This window comes from Eptesicus fuscus, chromosome 10, assembly GCF_027574615.1.
Source record: "Eptesicus fuscus isolate TK198812 chromosome 10, DD_ASM_mEF_20220401, whole genome shotgun sequence".
Taxonomy (NCBI): domain Eukaryota; kingdom Metazoa; phylum Chordata; class Mammalia; order Chiroptera; family Vespertilionidae; genus Eptesicus; species Eptesicus fuscus.
Window position 1 is genome coordinate 74,639,409 of NC_072482.1, and position 20,163 is coordinate 74,659,571.

Below are 20,163 nucleotides of genomic sequence, written 5' to 3' on the forward strand. Positions count from 1 at the left end.
ACTATTTTGTCAAAGGATAAAATGAAAGTACAAAGCATGACGAAGTTTAGATATGTTAGAGTTCATGAATGAGGTTGCAGTTGAGAAATTCTAGCTATTTTCTGTAGCAATAGATGCATTACACATTTTCAGTGGAATAGCATGATGTGTGATAATGAGTTGATAATGGAAAAGGAAACCAACAAAAGAACAATAGCATGTACTTCAGGGAATCTACACTAATTAAAGAGAAATACAAATTGACCGTACCTTTGCGACACCCACCAGCCAATCAGGAATGAGTATGCAAATTAACCCAACAAACATGGTGGGTTAATTTGCATACACAGGCGCCGAGCGGCCAGGGGCAGGACACTTGCATTGTCGCTATGGCGACGACGCAGGCATTCCACACTGCCCCAGCCGCTCCGGGCCTCTGGGCAGTGTGGGAAGGTGGAAAGGCGGCTCCGGGCCAGAGTAAGGCGGTGCCGGCAGCCAGGGGAAGGAAGGCCCATTCTTGCACGAATCTTTGTGCATCAGGCCTCTAGTTTAGTATATGTTGGTGTTTAACTAATGGATTTAACAAATGATGTTAGTTGCTCTCCCATTTGGTTGGCTATGAGACATGAATCTGTTACACTTTCTTTCATAATTTTTTGAACAGTTATTTTTAATGACATCATTATTTCTACTTGATATATAAAATGTGTCAGGGAAATACAAGATTACTAACAGGCCCTGAAATTACCTAGGCTACTAGAATTAAAGTGCTACTCAATAGAACTTATTGGATTCATCCACATAGTATTTTAAGATTAGCTGAAGCAGGAACAAGTCAAGCCCAGTAAAATACAATATGAAACATTGTAAGCCCTTGATCATTCTTGTTTTAGTTCATTCAGACAGCTTAAACAATAGAATTTTATTTCATACTAGAGGCCCAGTGCATGAAGTTGTGCATGGGTGGGGTCCGGCCAGCCACCCTGATTGGGGCCGATCAGGCCGGCCAGGGAGAGGGAATGAGGAAGGTTGGCCAGCTGGTCCTGCCCCCAATCGGGGTGGCCGACTTGACCCCACCCATGCACGAATTTGTGTACCGGGCTTCTAGTATATAATAATAGGTCTTGAACAAAGGAATTAAACGTTGAACTAGATGGAAATCTTACTGTTAATGTAGTGTAAGTGAAATAATATGCTGTTTTTTAGTTGTACTTTATTTTAAAGTTAATAACGTAAGTACACATAGATAGTAATAATAACAAACCTTGGATTCAATCCAAATGCAAAGGGCACTGGATTAAAATATCTTATTTCCTCCATTCTTCCTCTTATAAAGATAAAAATCTCCTGAGAAAACCATGTTATTATTTATAATTATTTAAAATCCAGGAGATATACAAAAGCACTGAACTTACATAAATCAAAGGATTGTCAATTCTGAAGACATTTTAAGATTTTTTTTTAATTTTGTAAAATTTAAAATCCCAAATTATAGCTGATGGAGATAATTTTAGAAGTATTTTGATTGATAAAACATTCCTTTAAGCAAATGTAGTTGCCACCTCTTTGTTCTCAGCATCATGTCCATTTCTCTGCAGTGCTGCTAAGCACATAGCAGTTATTTCTTATTGACCTCCAAAGATTCAGACCCCAAGCGGGGCTTGGTATCCTTGCATTCTCAGAGCCTGCTCTAGTGCACTTCCACAAGGCGGGGTGAGACTGTAAAAATTGTGATTTTTAAACATATCAGGTTAGATTAGGGCTAAGTTTTAAATGTACAAAGTTAAGTTAGAACAAAGAAAAGAAAATAGTGAAGAAATACAGTTATTTAGTTGCAACATTATACTCCAATCATGGCCTATGTAAAAGTGTTTTGGAAACCTTTGAAATGTTAGATGCATAGAGCTTGAAGGAATTTCCAAAGTCATCTATCAAAACCTATTTTTTCAATCTGTATGATCTTATACAAATAGATGAATAATTTGTGTAATGTCAGGGGAGGGGGGAGAATGAAAGAACAGAAGCAAGCAGCTTCTTTTTGTTTCTAGTATCTGAGAAACTAGGTCTTTGTGAATATTTCTGCAGATTTTTTTTTTTTATCTCTCTTGGCACAGTCACAGAAATGAGAGGTGCTGAAGACAGAGTAGGGTGTTAATTTGACTCCTTTAAATCCAGTCAGATGTCTTTTGTATAGAAAATTCCCTTTAGACAGTGGAAACAAATATTCATAATTTGGGGTTTATTATGTATCTACATCCACTTAGATCATTTTAATCCTTTGTGAAAACCATCTTATTGCCTGGAAAAATAAAGGAACATAAATATTTAGGAAAAGCCTTTTGTTATTTTTTACTAGTTAATAAAACCTTAATAAAATAAATAAATCATGCTTAGCATAGCATAATACTTAGAAATACAGTTTGGCAAAAAGAGTAAAATAAATACCCAAAGCTTGCTATTCTGTATAACTATTGCTTACATCAGTATATATACTTCTGTGCATGCTTTCTCACTCAGAGCTTAAAGTGAAATCATGGCTAATATGTGTCTGGCAAATACAAAAACAGGGAGGGGAAAATGCCACTAAATAGTTAAACTCAGCTTTACTTTCCATTCATAGAAGCAGAAATCAATGAAATGTTAAAAGGACAATTTTGTACAGCAAATAAAGATCATGGAACATGATTTTCACGTATTGATTCATTCATCCCTGACCCATCTACTAGTGTTAAGCCTTCCAAATTCTAAACCATAGGTCACTTTTATATATTTAAAGTTTCTCTTGTTCTTTAAACTATCTTTGAATATTTGAGAATAAAATTAATTTTCTTTTTAAAAAATATATATTTATTGATTTCAGAGAGGAAGGGAGAGGGAGAGAGAGATAGAAACATCAATGATGAGAGAGAATCATTGATTGGCTGCCTCCTGCACGCCCCCTTCTGGGGATCGAGCCCACAACCCGGGCATGTGCCCTTGACCGGAATCGAACCTGATACACTTCAGTCTGCAGGCCGACGCTCTATCCACTGAGCCAAACCAGCTAGGGCAAAATTAATTTTCTGATTAATTTTCTGAGCATGCTGGAAAATAGTAGTCAGATCCACAAAAGTCTTTAAGTGTAGAAACAGCTACACTTCCATCTAAGAACAGTAATTGGTATTAAGGAATGTGCATCATTGAAAGGTGATTATAAACAGGTCTTCTCCCTCAATAATGTTCTCTAATACCACCATCAAGATCAGTATGGAGAAAACACTAATTATTAAGCTAGTCTTCATTTAGAGTGTGTGAATGAAGAAGAACATGAATATAAAAATACAAACCCTAAAATGTTTTATATGTGCTATCTCAAATTCATGGTTGGTAAAACCAACATTGATAATTAAAAATTAATTAAAAATCACCCTTTTGTATATTATATTTTTGTTGTTGTATATTGATATTGTTTTATAAACTATTTTTTCTTCCAATGAATAATACATTATGAACAATTTTCCCATCATTATAATTATATTTCTATACATACTTTTAGTAGCTGAATTTCCTTTCATTAAATGAATACAAAGTGTTTTGATTACTATAGCTTTACAATAATACTTGAAGTCAGGTTGTATAAGTTCCCTTTGATTTTTTTCAAAGTTGTTTTAGCTATTCTAGGTTTTTTGTTGGATTTTTAGAATTTGACAATTCCTCAAAAAATAACCTGCTGAAATTTTCAGTGGGATTACATTGAATATACGGATCCTTTGGAGAGAATTGACATCTTAACAGTATTGACTATTCCAACCATGAACACAATATATCTCTTTATATTTAGGTTCTTCAGTTTTGCTCAGTAGCATTCTGTAGTCTTCAGTGTGCATATCTTTCACGTGTTTCATCAGATATTTCCCAAAATATGTCATATTTTTATGCCATAAATGGCATTTAAAAAAAATTCTATTTGTTTCTTTGCTTCTTGTATGTGGAAATGCAATTAATTTTTGTATATTTCTCATGTATATTGAAATCTTGCTAAAGTCAATTATTAGTTCCAGTGACTTATTTTTAAGATTCCATTCAGAGTTTTTACACAAATGTGGGGCCAAGACCTGAGAATGAATACCTCCTTCAGTTTTCTTCCTTACATTTCTTACTTGCCTCAGCATAGTCTTATCTCTGCATAGACAATCATATCTATAAGGAAAGAAAGCTTTGTTCCCTCTGTGTGTTGCCCATTTTTGGTAGTTTAAAGCAGGAGGGCATATCTGGTCCTTTTGTTCTATTTTAGCCAGGGGTGAAAAAAATCGATTACCTGTCATTTGCTTTTTAATTTTGATTACTGGAGTTTTTTATTTTATGTTAATGAAGACTCTAAAAAATGTTCAGGTAGCAAAACTTGTCTATCCTATATAATAAAGCGGTAATATGCAAATTGACCATCACACCCTTGCACAAGATGGCTGTCCCCATGTAATCACAAGATGGCCGCCCCCATGTGGTCACAAGAGGGCCACCAAAGATGGCTGGCAGGGGAGGGCAGTTGTGGGCAACCAGGCCAGCAGGGGAGGGCAGTTAGGGGTGACGAGGCCAGCAGGGGAGGGAGGGCAGTTGGGGGGGACCAGGCCTGCAGGGGAGGGCAGTTACGGGTGACAGGGCCAGCAGGGGAGGGCATTTGGGGGCGACCAGTCCTGCAGGAGAGGGCAGTTGGGGGGGACCTGGCCTGCAGGAGAGGGCAGTTAGGGGTGACCGGGCCGGCAGGGGAGGGCAGTTGGGGGCAACCGGGCCAGCAGGGGAGGGCAGTTGGGGGCAATCGGGTCAGCAGGGGAGCAGTTAGGTGTCAATCAGGCTGGCAGGGGAGTGGTTAGGGGTTGATCAGGCTGGCAGGCAGAAGTGGTTATAGGGCCATTAGGCAGGAAGGTGAGCGGTTGGGAGCCAACAGTCCTGTATTGTGAGAGGGATGTTCTGCTGGTTTAGGCCTGATCCCACAGGGACATCCCCCCAAGGGGTCCCAGATTGGAGAGGGTGCAGGCTGGGCTGAGGGACAACCTCCCCCCCCCCCACAGTGAACAAATTTCATGCACCGGGCCTCTAGTATTTTATGTTGATGATTCTTAGTGTTTTCTGACTCATTGCAATCCTTTGATAGCTAATCTGATAAAAGTTATGGATCTGATTTCCAGAAACATTCACATACACACATTCATGTTTCTGTATGTAACTTCAAGAGTCTACAGAGTCTCTGAAGGCTCTTCTGTTAATTCCATATTATGAATCTTTGTTTTATTTATTCTCGTGTGATGCTTAAAAATGCCTTTCATTTAGGAAATTGGTTTTTAAGTGGTTACTTTATATTTTTTCTTCTTTGTATATATAGACAGGCATTTAAAGTTTTTCAAATGAGCTTATTTTAAATGATCAGATAATATATGTTGAAGCATCCTAAAAACCCTAAAGTGCGACACAGATGGTGTTGTTTTCATCATCATTGTCATCAAAAACTTCCATCCTTTGAGTCAGCCATTCTGCTCTAGTGATTAAATCCAAAGAAAGAATTACTTAAGAAACAAATTAAATTATTAAAGTAATTATTTACACATGATCTGTAATGAGGGAAAACAGAAAATATTGTAAATATTTAATAATAGAAGAATGCACAAATAAATTATGCTGCTTTATTAGATGTGATATTGTAAAGCTTTTAAAAATTATAATTATAGGCTCTGGCTGGCTAGTTCAGTTCGTTAGGGCATTGTCCTAATACCTCAAGGTTCTGGGTTCTATTCCTGGTCAGGACACACATACAAGACTTAACCAGTAAATGCATAAATAAGTGGAACAACAAATCAGTGTTTCTCTCTCTCTCCCCGCACCCTTCTCTCTCTTAAAAAAAGTCAATAAAGTAAATAAATGAAAATCGTAATTACATTGTTGTAGAAATATGAAAGATATTTTCATTTAAATTGTTAAAATGTTAAATTACATTTATGCCATGATAACTTACATAAAATGTATATTAGAATTAGGAGGGATAGAGAAATGGTTTTCACCATTTTGCTTAGAGAGATAGATTTGTGAAGTTGTTTTTTTTTTTTTTTTTGCATTTTATTTAATTCTGTTATAGTATGCCTTTTTGTTGTGCTTGTTAATCCTCATGCAAGGATATTTTCTGTATTGACTTTTAGAGACAATGAAAGAGAGAAATATCGATGTGAGAGAGACACATCCATTGGTTGCCTTCCAATGTGCTCTGAGGCCAGGGATTGAGCCTGCAGTCAAGGTATGTGCCCTTGACGAGAATCGAACCCACGACCCTTCAGTCCACAGGCTGACACTCTATCCACTTTGCCAAACCGGCTAGGATGCCTTTGATTTTGTGTATCATTTTTTTCTATACACTTATATTTCAAATTAGGCTTCCATGCAGTTGTTATATTTACCAGACCAAAATAATGCATGGCTTTCAAGGGTCAATTATAATACTGCCTGGCTTGAAATAATCTGAAATTTATTCTTTATGGTTTTATAATATTTAATAATTTTACATTTTGCCAGTCACATTGTCTTATTACCCAGTATTTGAAATGTATTGTTCAATTTCTTATTTAATTAATGCTACGACTACTAGTAGGTGGCTTAATTATTTCATTACACTCTTACTGTTATGATTTGAACTAATATGGATTCATTTTTCTAGTTGCCCAGCAGGAGGCTGACACGTTCAACCACTACAATGGAACATCTCCATTCCCCGGAATACACCAAAGTCAAGATGGTTTATGCATCTGTTCTAACATGCCTCAACAAGGCTCTTTTCAGATTGAGGACTCTGACCACACAAAAGATTCTTCCATGAAGATGCAGCAAGTGATACAAAGACTCAATTCTGTCACAGTATGTTTATTTTATGCAGTTGAGAAGTTGGAATTTTTAAAACCATTTCTATCCTATTTTGCATTGTCATGCCAATAAATATTAATTGAATGAAGTAAGTTAGTTTACTTAAAACTAGGCTTTTTTTTATAGTTTTTTTTCTAGTACTTGTTATAAAATCACTAACTTCAGTAAACAGACTGAATTTAGGATAATCTATCATGTTTTCCTGACTTGATATCTCTGTAAAGACCAGCTCAGAATGTGTTTCTTTATTTAAAAATATCAGTGTGTGGTCCTGGCTTGTGTGGCTCAGTTGGTTGGAGCATCATCCCATGCACCAAAATGTCCCTGGTTCAATTCCTGGTCAGGGCACATACCCAGGCTGCAGGTTTGGTTCCCAGTAAGGGGGCATGTGGGAGGCAACCAGTTGAGCTCTCTTTCTCACATTGATGTTTCTCTCTCTCTCTCTCTCTCCTCTCTCTTCTTCCCTCTCTAAAAGTCAATCTAAAAAAATATATATGTATATATATCAGTGTGTATATGTGTGCATATGTACATCACACACACACACCAAACACTAACCTGGGAAAATCTATATATATAAAAGCCTAAGTGACTGTTACGACCAGCCAACCGAACGACTGGCAGATGCTCAACACAGGAGCTGCCCTCTGGTGGTCAGTGCGCTCCCACAGCCAACTTCCTGCAGCTGGCCAACCTCCCTCAGCCCTTCCCCCCAGTCTGCCGGCCCCTATCGGGACTGGGCGAGATGGCTCCGATCAGCCCTGATTGCCAGCCAGGATGAGGGACCCCACCTGTGCATGAATTCGTGCACCGGTCCTCTAGTATATACGTAAAGGAACAGCCTTACTGTGTAAAAACAAAGAGAAATAGACTTCAACAAAGAACTGTATAAAAGAAACATGTACTTCCTAAAAGATTAGATACGAATGTGTCATAAACATACTTAAAAGTTCTATCTCACTACTAAGAAAAGAAGTACTTTAGAAACCAGGTATTGCCTATAAAAACTGTAAAATAGATAATGAAAATAAGGAGGAGTATGCTTGGTTAAAATTAGTATAGTATTCTATTAGTGACAAATGACTATAAAATCTTTCTCAAAGATAAGTGATAAAATGTATTGAGAAGCTTAAGTCCTTAACAATATTTATGATGTTTGACCTTAATAGTCCTTTTAGTTAGAATTAGCATTGAGCTTCTTAAAGACAGGGACTTTGCAGGCTTGTGCCTCGCTGTCTTCTTACCTTTTGGCACAGTGCCTGGCACTTAATAAATATTTTCCCTTTCCCTGCTCCTTTGATAGGACTCTTGACCAGTTTTTGTTGTTGTTGACCAGTTTTAAACCAAACATACAAGGAATTACATTGAGACACCATTAGTTCTGACTATACTTTCTTTTTCTCTCCTTTGCTTCTTTGAAAGTTAGAGAGTTTAAGGTATATCACAGCACAGATCACACTCCGGCCCTGGGTTTAGATTTAATTGGAATATGGAGGAAATGCTTTTATACTTCAGGTTCTCACAATAACCCTTATGCCGAAGAGGCATGTTGTGGTTGGCATATTATGCTACCCTTCACTAAGGAGTTAGGATGTTTTCATTAGAGATACAAGCCATTGAGGTGTTAGGCTGGGGAAAATGTCAGCAGGGATTTTAAAGGAGAGTAAGAATCTTCTAAGCAGAGACCAATTAGCAAACTGTTATATGGTCCAAGAAAGAGGAGGTTAGCCTGGACTAGGGTGGTGTTAAAAGATAAACTGAGGCATATTGAACGTTTTAAGAATTTATTTGAGCAAAAGTCTCTTTGAATTGGGCAGCACCAAACAGGAAATGGTTAAATGAGGTCCATCTACAGGAACTGGGTAAAGATGTAAGCAAAGCAAAGAAATTATTAGTTAGCTGTTTGTGATTGGTTGTCCTTAGGTTCAGTTTTGTAACCTTGAGGCATTTACAGGACCAGATTTTGGTTTGCTTATGGAGACTGTCCTGGCATTAGAGTTGTCTCTGTAAGAAATAAGGTGAGCCCCCAAATTCAGGGATCCTGGTAGAACACAAAGCACACTCAGGAGCCAGGCAGCAAGGCAAATTTCTTTACTCCTGCAGGAGGGTGCTCAGCACACTGAGCAGGTGGTCCGGTCCACTCCCCTTTTTAATCCTGACTCACATGACCTGTCCCTCACTCTTGATTGGAGCTCAGGCGCACAGTCTTTCTCGATTGGCTAATTTAAAGGGAGGGGTTGGCCTTTGCCGTTTCAAGATGGCGGCCCCCCAGGGGAGCTGCAAGTCTTGTGGCCAGCATGGTGGCTGCCAAGTTACACAGTCCAAAATGGCGGCTGCCTAAACTATTCTTTGACAGAAAGATTACTTGTTTATTCTCACGCTCAGTCTAAGGCATCCTTGTTTAATTAATTTTAACATTGGTAAAAATGAAGATGCAGGTCATAGATTTGGGATATATTTTGGAAGTAGATTTGATACCATTGTAATAATTGGTTACTATTTAACAGAAAAGGATTAAAGGGAAGATTAGCTAATGTAGGCATGCCACTTACACAGCTTTGCCAAAAAGCTGCATTAAGCACTCCAAGTCTGCTGTCCCACTGGCGGAGCGGGGGAGAGGCGGGACAGAGTCAGTCAGGGCGCATGCCCAGTCAGGTGTGAGTGACAGGGAGGTGCTTGCTCCTCAGTCAGCCTGGCAGTGAGAGGGGGCCAGAGCAGGGCGACCACTCCAGCATGCAGAACCTGAATATTTCAACTGCTTGACGCAGAAGCACGTCTCCTCTCTCCTCTCCCCTCTGGCCTGTACCCCTGGGCCTCCCTGGCTCCTGTGGCAGGGGCTGTGCCCGGCTCCCACGTGGCTCACGGCCATGTGCGACGCCACCAAATGGACTCATTCCGAACAACGGTGGAAAACAAGCAGCACCTGGAGGGAGGGGGACATGTTTGTGACCCTACGTATATGGGTAGTATAAGCATCTTCTCCGTTAAAATTTAAAACTAATTTGAAGTTTCTTTGCAGCTTGAAACTTCAGAAGCTCAACTTCAGGTAAATATTACCTAAAGTCAGCTACAGTGATAGTCTTGTCAGTGAAGGCGAGCAAAGTTTGCCACCCAAAATGTGCCTTCTGGGCTATTGATTTTTAGCTGGTTATTAAGAAACAGAAAACGAAGGAAGACCCTCGGACCCTCCCCCTTTCCTGCCAAAGGGGCGCCTGTGGACCGGCCGCTCCGGATGGGAGGGCACAGCAGGGCTGTCACCCGCCTCCCAGCCCCGCCATGGTTTCTGGTTTGTTTCTGGGAATGTGTGCCGGGTCTGTTCTGCTCCCTGTGAACTTCCCTCCCATCTCCCTGCTTCCTTCTCCTTGGTCCGTAAGGGCCCATAACGCCTCCGCTGCCCAGTGCCTCTCTGGGTCGCATTCTTATGACAGCCCGTGCAGTGGGCACTTTTCTCCCGTTACTTCGATTATTAGCCAGTTAGGAGGATTTAGAATGTGGGACGAAAATTACCTTTTGAGCCCCCACATAAGTATATATAAAATGAAATATCTCTCCCAAATGTTTTTAAATTTAATCACTAAAAAAGAGACTACTTGTTAGCATGTTTTAACCTTTTTAACATGAAAATGATTCCCCTCCTAGAGAATTAGTATTTGCATGTTTTGTGCAAAGGTGCTTATGCCCTGAAAGAGTAGGCAAAACAGTTTTGTAATGAACTTGGCAGAAGAAGTTCAGGTGATCTCTTTCCCTTTTTCTCTATTGGGAACTTGATTAAATTTGTATGCTTTTAGTTTCCCCAACATGGAGGTGGTAAACTGACGCTGGCAGAGTGTGGTTTTGAATGAAGCAAGCAGAAAAGTGCGTTGTGAAAAGAGGGTAGATCTGTGTAGGGTAGACTATCTTAGCCAATCCTTCTGTTGTTGTAAAATTATTAAGCAATTCTTTTCCACAGCATGTATTTCAAAAATAGAGATTGCTTCACTCTTTTTAATGGTTATTATTACTTTTCTTCCTCTAAATGAAGTAGTGAATATATGTAGGCTAACTTTGAAAATACTTTGAGCTCTAATTTCAAATCACTATAATATTTAGTTATCTCAGACCTTAAAAATGAATTATCGGGTGGATGTTGCCACTCATCCTGAACATTTGATAGTCTCTAAAGAAATGTGTCAGGAAAGAGCAGAATTAGCAAAAAAAAAAAAAAAAAGCTTTAGGAAGAACATATAATTGTAGGTTATAGTTGAGGTTTTTAAACAGCATTTTATTTAAAAAGTGTGACAAGTCTTTCTGTTTGAGTGGAAGCATTTAAGTATCCTATTCTAGGCTTCCTGGTGTTCTTTTTACTTTAACACGAGTAAACTTCTGAAGAGGAAGATTGAAGCGTGTGTGTGTGTGTGTGTGTGTGTGTGTGTCCAGAATACACCTGTTCTTTTGCACCAGATTTCAAAATGCATTGTTTGCCATGTAGGATAAAAATTTTCAAGAACACAGAAGTAAAACTGAAAAATGATTCTAAAAAGAGAAGTGGACTAAAGAATTAAGTGATAAATATGTCATTTTGTATATAGTAGTTTCATTTAAAAGTATAGCTCTCTGAAAATTTACTGCATCATCATACTGCATTACAGGTATCTCATTACTCTTCTAGTGATGTTCATAACTAATATTTATATAGCACTTGCATAGCACTTTATGATTTCCTTTGCCAACATACTCTATTCAATCCATTGCTTTTATTTTCTTTTTTAAGTGTTTTATTGATTTTTAAAGAGAGAGGAATGGAGAGAGAGAAAGAAGCATCAGTTGGCCGCCTCCTGCACACCACCCACTGAGGATCGAGCTGAAATTCTGGCATGTTCCCCGACCAAGAATCAAACTGGCACCCTTTTGGTAAATGGGATGACACCCACCAACTGAGCCACACCTCCAGGACTAATCTATTTCTTCTCTAATGTTACCTAGTGCTCTATGGTTAGCATATGTGACTAGCACTCTATCCAGTTCATCTTTATTGCTTCCACAGCACATTCCCATTGAAGCATACATACTACTTTTATTATCTCCATTTAAAGATGGAAAACAAACCTAAAAAATGTTAGATGATTTCATTGTTACCTTAGGTATGATATTAATATAAATAGTCAACATTAATTTTGATCAGTGTTTGATAATGGCTCCTCCTGGCTGTCATGGCTCAGTGGTTGAGCATCGATCTAGGAACCAGGAGGTAACGGTTTGATTCCAGGTCAGGTCAGGGCACATGCCCAGTTTGCAGGCTCGATCCCCAGTGGGGGGTGTGCAGGAGGCAGCTGATAGATTGATGATGATTCTCTCTCATCATTGATGTTTATATATCTCTCTCCCTCTTCTTTCCTCTCTGAAATAAATAAAAATATATTTTTTCAATGGCTCCTCATAAAATTTTTAATTTTTTTTCATATTTATTTATTTTTTTTAGAGATGGAGAGAAAAGGGGGAGGGAGGGAGGGGAGGAGAGGGGGAGAGAGAGAGAGAGAGAGAGGAGAGAGAGAGAGAGAGAGAGAGAGAGAGAGAGAGAGAGAGAGAGAGAGAGAGAGACATAGACATTGGTGTGTTGTTCCACTTATTTATGCATTCATTGTTGCTGCTTGTATGTGCCATGACCAGGAATCAAACCTGAAACCTTTTGGTGTATGGGATGACACTCCACCTGCCCAGGGCTTGATAGAATTTTTAAAGCTGGATAATTTTTTAGCACTGATGTGGTATTTGACCTGATCTAACTACCTTGAAAAATATTTTTCTCTTTTATGAGATGATATCATAAGAGTTTAAAAACTTTAAGTCTATATTATTATATGGTCTTATTTTGTCAACTATGTAAATAGCTCTTTGCCTCATGAGAAAATCTCAATCTAAGAAATACCATTTACTATCACTTTGAAAGAAGAGAAGTGTTTACAAATAATGAGTCAGATAAAGGGCATGTAACCGCAATCTACTATTTAATACAAAACATCAAAAGGGGATTTTTAATGCTTATACAGGGAAGTCTTCTGTGTGGTTTGATCATTTTTAAGAAAAGTGAGAAAAAAGCCAGCTATTTTCATATATAAGGATTTATATACCATAAACTACCATTTAATGTTTTGTTAATTCATAAATTATATTTTGTCAGTAAAATTAGAAATTCAAACTTTCAAAGTTTTCAAAATTAGATCACATTTTCTTGTGATTTTGAAAGTGATAAAAATAATAAAGATATAATGAATAACTTAATAATGAACAAAACTAGCTCATTGCCAAAATTATAAGTTATAAGATGAATTTACTAATAAACATTTAATACATTTTTTGTGAGCTATTCTTATTTTCCTGAAGTTATACTATCATACTTTTATGCATTTCATTTCTGTGAGAACATTGTACTCAGGTTTTTTTTTGTTTTATAGAACATTGTTTTTATTTCAGAAATATTGCTTCATCATTTCTTTAATGCTGTTTTTAAATAGTGTCTTAAGAATAAGGCTTTTCGATGCAGTGGAAATTGTTTCACTTGGCAGGTTAGGTTGCAGCTGTGTTATCTATGTCACCATGATGTATATAAACAAGAATATTACAGGTGTTTTCTGTGCAGGCTTTTTAAAGGAAGTACCTGCTATTTCACAAATGCTAGAGAAATATGGGTCTGAAACATTTTAACTCTTTCTTAATTGAAAGCTGTCAAGGAGTCACTTTCATTTTTTGCATTTCTTTGCATAACTGTTAAGACCACTCCATTTTGCGTTATGAATAATGTCAGTTCCATGATAAGCTAACTTGTTTTATTTAATAAGGCTGGTTTACTTTAATATAGTTACACTTTCATTGCCATTGTTTACCTTCCTTGATAAAAATACTATTCTGTTTTGTAAACTTTGAAAATCAAGCATATAAATCATTACCACTCCCTTTCACCTACCATGTGTCATGGTTTGCATTGTAAGCAAATCTTTCTCATATAGCTTTTGCATCAGTAACCCAGGAAATTACGCTTTTGTTTCTGATTTGCCTTTCCTATTACAGGTCAACAAAAATCTCTCGTTTACTTCAACATCAGCCTCCTCACAACAGTCTAAGTTAAAACAGTCAGACTTGCTGGACACTCATCCTCTGCGTCAGTTTGGTTTCGCTCAGACTGGTGAGCCCCTTTCTTATGACTATTCTTTTAAATGTTCACATGCTATTTTCTTCCTGAGTGTTGTTTATTTCATTTTAGAAATATAGCTCATAGCATTGCAATGGTCTGTTTTTACACTTGAATTATATTCTAGCATCTTTTTATTCTTCTTCAAAATCACTAAAGTTATTTCAAAAGCAAATTTGAACTTGGTAACTTTAATGGTAAATACTCTCAACCTCTATTCCATTGAACAGATAACAAACTAAAAATAGCAAAACGTGAGTTTTAAACATGTATACTATTAAATCTGGTTCTGTTTTCCTTAGGTAAAAGAACCATAATTGATTTTATATGTTATAATCTGCTTCAAGGAATTCAAGGTAAAATGTGTTTTGACAGAAACAGGCTCCAACCTGTCGGTGATATCATGTTTCTTCAAAGTTGGCAAATTAATAAGATATGCAAAGGAGCTAGCTAGTTGTAAAAATCTACATGAATCACTGAGTTGAAATGAACTATACGATGCAAATTTTTAGGCTAATGTTTTAAAATAATTTGAATAAGGTTTTCAAAGGACATCAAAGATAAAGCATTTATGTGAGAATGTGACTTTGGGGATGGAAAGATGGCTATTTCTATTGACTAGCTATATGTTTTTGACAGTATTTTGTATATTATTGAATTGTTTTAAAAATTGAGGCAACTGAGAACACCTAATTATCTTCAATAAAAAGATTATAATAAGAAACGTTAGCTTGAAAAGATTGACATAATTTACTTAGAAATTTGGGGACAATATTACTTTTCTAGTTTGAAAGTGTTTGCAGTTTACATATACAAGTTATTTTAATATTGTTTTATAAGTTACATATTATGGTGGGAAAATATTTGCATTAAAAATTCTTATGTTCACTCCTGGCTGTGCCTTTTATTATAACTTATTACCTGAGAACCTAAGAATATTCACTTGGAAAGTAGAAATGATATTTACATTACATTCTGTTGAAGTTCAAATTACATAGCACATATGAAACACTTTGTAAGCATAAGGCACTATACAAATATAACATACTTAAACTGTAAACATGAGTATATGTAAGCTAGCTTTGAAAATACATTGTGCTCTAATTTCAAATCAGTATAATGATTAAGTTATCCCAAACATTAGCAATTTTAAATTTCTAATGTTCCAGATAACTGCTAGAATTTGGAGCAAAGTGCTGGTCCTTCTTATGTACATTGGGGGGCACATCATGTGCTCTCCTAGTAGACTTCTTCTCTGCACCCTAGCTAGGTACTTGGTTTGCCTTCAGACCATGTCATTTTAATGACTAGGAGGGAGAGAATCTGTTTCTACCACTTGAACCCTATCATCTTTCTCCTGAATCTAAATTCTTCTGGGAACAAATTTTTCATTCCACACTTTAGGATTAAAGGCATGGAACAGAAATGTTTGGTTGAGTTAATGTAATTCATTCAAGTAGTGTCTTACGTTTGTCAGCCAACAAGGTGTAAATGATAGATATGAAATTCTTTCTTTTCTGTAAAGGGGAAGAGAAGAGAGGATAGATAGGAAAGCCTTTGAAATGGAAGAGGGATTATCAGTGGGACAGATAAAGAATAAAGAAAAAGAATAAAAGGAAAGCTGGGTATGATAAAGACAAGCCTTACAAGCTTCACCATTGTACATAGGATTAGCTCCACTTGCCTTCAGTTTTCTCTGGCCAAATAGGCCTTGCATTGGGGTATTTATGTCATGCATGTCCCTCCATGTGTTCTCTACCTCAGAAGCATTACCATTAAGCCATGTTATATACATGATGACAACACTTCACTTGATTTTATTTTAGTTGTTTATATGCCTGATCTCATTTTAAGGCATATCCTTCCTATAAAATTTATTGATATATCACACATAGAAAAGTTATAAAAGCAGTATATGTAGGTTGTTGCAAAATTGCCAAGTTAATCAATTTTATTCATGAAAAAGCCAATCTTTTCAGGGGGAAATCTTGCACTAGGAAACAGATGAACTAGTTTCTACAACTGACTCCATTTCTAAATGATCATAGAGTGTTGAATAATTCCTTCAGGCCTCAGTTTTCTTATCCCTACAGGTAAATAAGGGCTCTGGATTTCGTGAGTTTCTCTCTTTAAAATTCTGTGATTCTATTTAATAGTCAAACCAGTTTTAAAAGGGGATAAGTAGTTAAGTGTTCTCAACTCTACAAGTAATCTATTAGAATCTTAAATATAGGATTATGAAAACAAAGAATAGAGATAGATTTTTAGTAAGGTTTTTATTTTTGAACATCAATCTAAATATTCAAGTGATATCTGTAGATGTTTGGCTTTGTACAGTATAAATAAAAGCTATTTACATAGAGCTAGCCTACTATCCATCTTGCTAGAGGCTTACAAGCAGGGGTTGAGAGAGACCTGGAGAGTAATATGCTAAGTGAAATGAGTCAGTCAGAGAAAGACAAGAATCACATGATCTCACTTACATGTGGAATCCAATGAACAAAATAAACTGACAAACAAAATAGATCCAGAGACACAGAAGCATGAAACAGACTGAGGATCCTCAGAGGAAATGGGCATCGGTGGGGGTGGGGGGGGTGGGGAGGTCAACCAAGGAAGCTATATGCATATGTGAATAACCCATGGACACAGACGATAGTGGGGTGAAGGCCTGGGGAGGGGAAGGGAGTAGGGAGGACAGGGTCAATGTGGGGAAAAGGGGGGATATATGTACTACTTTCAACAATAAAGATAAATTTTAAAAAGCAGGGGTTGACGTGTGTGTGTGTGTGTGTGTGTGTGTGTGTGTGTGTGTGTGTGTGTGTGTGTGTTTATATGCTAGAAGGAAGGTGGGTTTATGGTATGTGGTCTGTTGTAACTACTATTGACCTTATTCAGGGTGAGTTCTAGATAGTGTAAACTGCTAATAAAGTATTTTCTTCCTTTGGTTTGTATTTGTAAGAGTTTCTAGAATATTACCTTTATTCATTCTAAAATTAAGTGACTACTTTGTTTAAAGCCCTCATCTAAGAATGTGGACTAAATTATTACAGTCTCTGCTCTCAGGAAGCTTACAGTGGCTGGGAAGACAAGTGAGCATGCAGCAAATTATTTCAGAGTGAGATAAATTCTGAAATCACAGTGTAAATAAAGTGTCACTGAATAGAGGGACAGAGCAGCTAAGAGGTTTCTTAGACTTTACATGTCCAAACAGAACTCTTGATTTCCTGCCCCTAAAACCCTTCCTTTCACTTCTACTTCCCCTGCCACACTCCAGCTCTTCCCAATCCGAGCACAGTTAGCCAGTTGTTTACATAAAACTAGGACCCATTCCTAATTCCCTCCACTTTCCCACTTCCACTCTTGTCTCTTAGCTTATTCTCCCCATGGGAGCCAACACATTTCTTTGAGAGATGAATCAGATCATGTGACTACCCTGCTTAAATGGTTGTCACAATTAGAATGGGTTCCAGAGTCCTTCCCCTGTCTTATAAAACCTTCCATGGCCTTGCCTTTGTCTTCATCATAGGCCTCGTCAGCAAAGTGGGGTTTTAGGAGAGCCCACAGAGCCAAGAAGCGGGTAACCAAGCACACACGCCTGGAAGAGAGCTTGGCATAGCTGGGGAATGGTTTGAGTCTTAGTTTAGCTGAAGGAAATGGTGAGATAGATGTGTTAGGAAAAACTGAATCTGCAAAGGTAGGTTTGGTCAAATTGTGCCCTCCTGAGGAATTCACATTTTATTCTCTAAAAAAATAGACTCTCCAAAGGTATGAGTATGAAAAAGATGATAAAATGTTTTGTTTTGTTTTAAATATTGCTGCTGCCCTGGTCACGTTGCTTAGTTGACTGGAGCGTTGTCCCATGCACCAAAAAGGTTGCGGGTTCAATTCCTGATTGGGACACGTATGGGAGGCAACCAATCGATGTTTCTCTCTGACATAAATATTTCTCTCCCTCTCTCTCTAAAGTCAATTTAAAAATCATATCCTTGGGTGAGGATTTAAAAAAATATATACTAGTATACAACTGGTATCTGAATGAGGGGTGGGGTAGAGAGAAAAAAATCTGGATACAACTCTTAAGAGATACTTTAGGAACTGTTCATTAGGCTGTCACTATCTTAATCAGAAAATAACACATCTGTTAATCCTATTAAAAACAAAAATACGATCTATCATGAGTAATTTGTATAAGAAAGAAAATTATATATTTTTATTTTCTAAATAGCCTATATAATAAAAGGCTAATATGTAAATCGACTGAATGGCAGAACAGCCGGTCACTATGACATGCACTGACCACCAGGGGCAGACGCTCAACGCAGGAGCTCAGCCAGAAGCCGAGCTCATGGCTGAGGAGTGTAGGGGTGGTGGCGGAAGCCTCTCCCATCTCCGCAGCAACGCTAAGGATGTCCAATTGCCAGCTTCGGATGTATGACTGCTGGAGAGGTGGGGGAGTGGGCCTAAGCTGGCAGTCGGACATCCCCTGAGGGCTCCTGGACTGCGAGAGGCCGCAGGCTGGGCTGAGAGGACCCCCCCACAGTGCACGAATTTCATGCTCCGGGTCTCTAGTACTTTAATAAAGCTAGGGAAAAAGGAAAGAATTGTAATTTTAACATTTTACATTAAATTGTAATTTATAGCTTATAATGTATCAGCATGTAGTGAACATGCTATACTATATCTTCAATGAATTCAAGTTCTCTGCAGAGGAATTTTGTTCTGTGATGGCTGGTCAAAATCTCAGAACCCATTCAATCATCTCAGGAGTTCTTATAATAGGAGTAAATTTTTAAATGTGAGTTATTCAGTAAAAAATACAATTAATCAATAGGGGGAGGGGCGGGAGGTAATTAGCCGGCAGTGGGGTAATTGTATCATCTTTGCGGGTTTGTATTTGAAGGACAGCATGTCTCATTTTTAAGAACGTGGTATATCTTTTCACAGCATTGTGTGACATTCAGTTCATTTTCAATAGATGAGTGATACAAAATGAAATGAATCATTTTATTAGTATGACTTTATTAGCATAATCTTCATATTACCTTTTTTAGTTGTAGACTTGGAGTTTGATGGGGGAGGCAGAGTGTAACATGGTTTTTAAAAACAACCAGTAGCTTCTGTCTTCATATTTTTTGCACTCTCCATTAGATCATATAAACAGGTATTAAACTTGATAGCCAGTCATTAAATCTAACTTTTTACCACATCCTAAATGGACAAGACACTTGATTTAGACATCATCATAACATCATTCTAATGACTTCAGTATTGGTTACTAGATCTGTCCAGTTAACTTTCATGCTTTTACATTTTGAATATTATTTAAAGAGCTGTATTTTTCCATTTACTTTGCCACGTGTGTGTGTGTGTGTGTGTGTGTGTGTGTGTGTGTGTGTGTGTATTCCTTTGACCAGGAATAAAAAATTAACTCTTAAAATTAGGAATTATTTTTCTAGTTAAATTTTATTGGTTTCAACATTTCAGTATTTCTTAAGATTTAATTTTTATAGGGAAGCACAAAACTTTTAAAATAATTTACTAAAATGTAAAATGAATCCTGCCTTGGTCATAATTTCACCAGAGATTCTGCGATTATAACCAATTGTAGAAGGTAGATTACAAGAAAGCTGGAAACAAGATGATTCTTGTATTTCAAAAGAAGAAAAGAAAACATTTTGGCAAAAATTAGGAATCAGAATGACTCTCAATAAACACAGTTGATGTTAAAAGGGGGTTTCCATTTTAAGGAAGCTAAAATGAACTTCAAAGATCTTTCTCATCGCATCAGAATTGGCAAAGTGTTCTGTTAGTATTACGTAATGAACTTTAAACTGTTAATTGAAAAAGAATGTTTTATTGAATGCTGATTTCAAACCTCCAGAAATTCAAGATGTAAGTGTAGATATTGGGATGGGTGAAAGGAATGAATTTATTACAATAAATATAATCTACTTAATACAGAATTAACTGATTTTCTATAGACAGATCTCTTTAAATGTACTTTATGGTACTAAACAGAAAAATATTTTTATTATGCAATTTTTAAAAGCAAGAATTTGTTGACTATGAATTGAGGACATGTGCATTATGGTGGAAAACACAGTAGACCTGGGTTCAGAAGGCCAAAAGGGTTG

The 20,163-nt window shown here is 37.3% G+C and overlaps 1 protein-coding gene across 11 annotated transcripts in view; it reads left to right on the top strand.

The window, feature by feature from the left end:
* AHI1 (Abelson helper integration site 1) overlaps nt 1–20,163 on the top strand; it is a 159,891-nt gene that overhangs the window by 56,243 nt on the left and 83,485 nt on the right. For all 11 annotated transcript variants that reach the window (XR_008557177.1, XM_054721679.1, XM_054721681.1 and 8 more), the window contains 2 exons: nt 6,659–6,855; nt 13,906–14,020. Coding sequence is in view for 10 of the 11 variants with exons in the window: in XM_054721679.1 (XP_054577654.1) it covers nt 6,659–6,855; nt 13,906–14,020 (312 nt within the window). In the remaining variant the exon portion in view is untranslated. The remainder of the gene's footprint in view (nt 1–6,658; nt 6,856–13,905; nt 14,021–20,163) is intronic.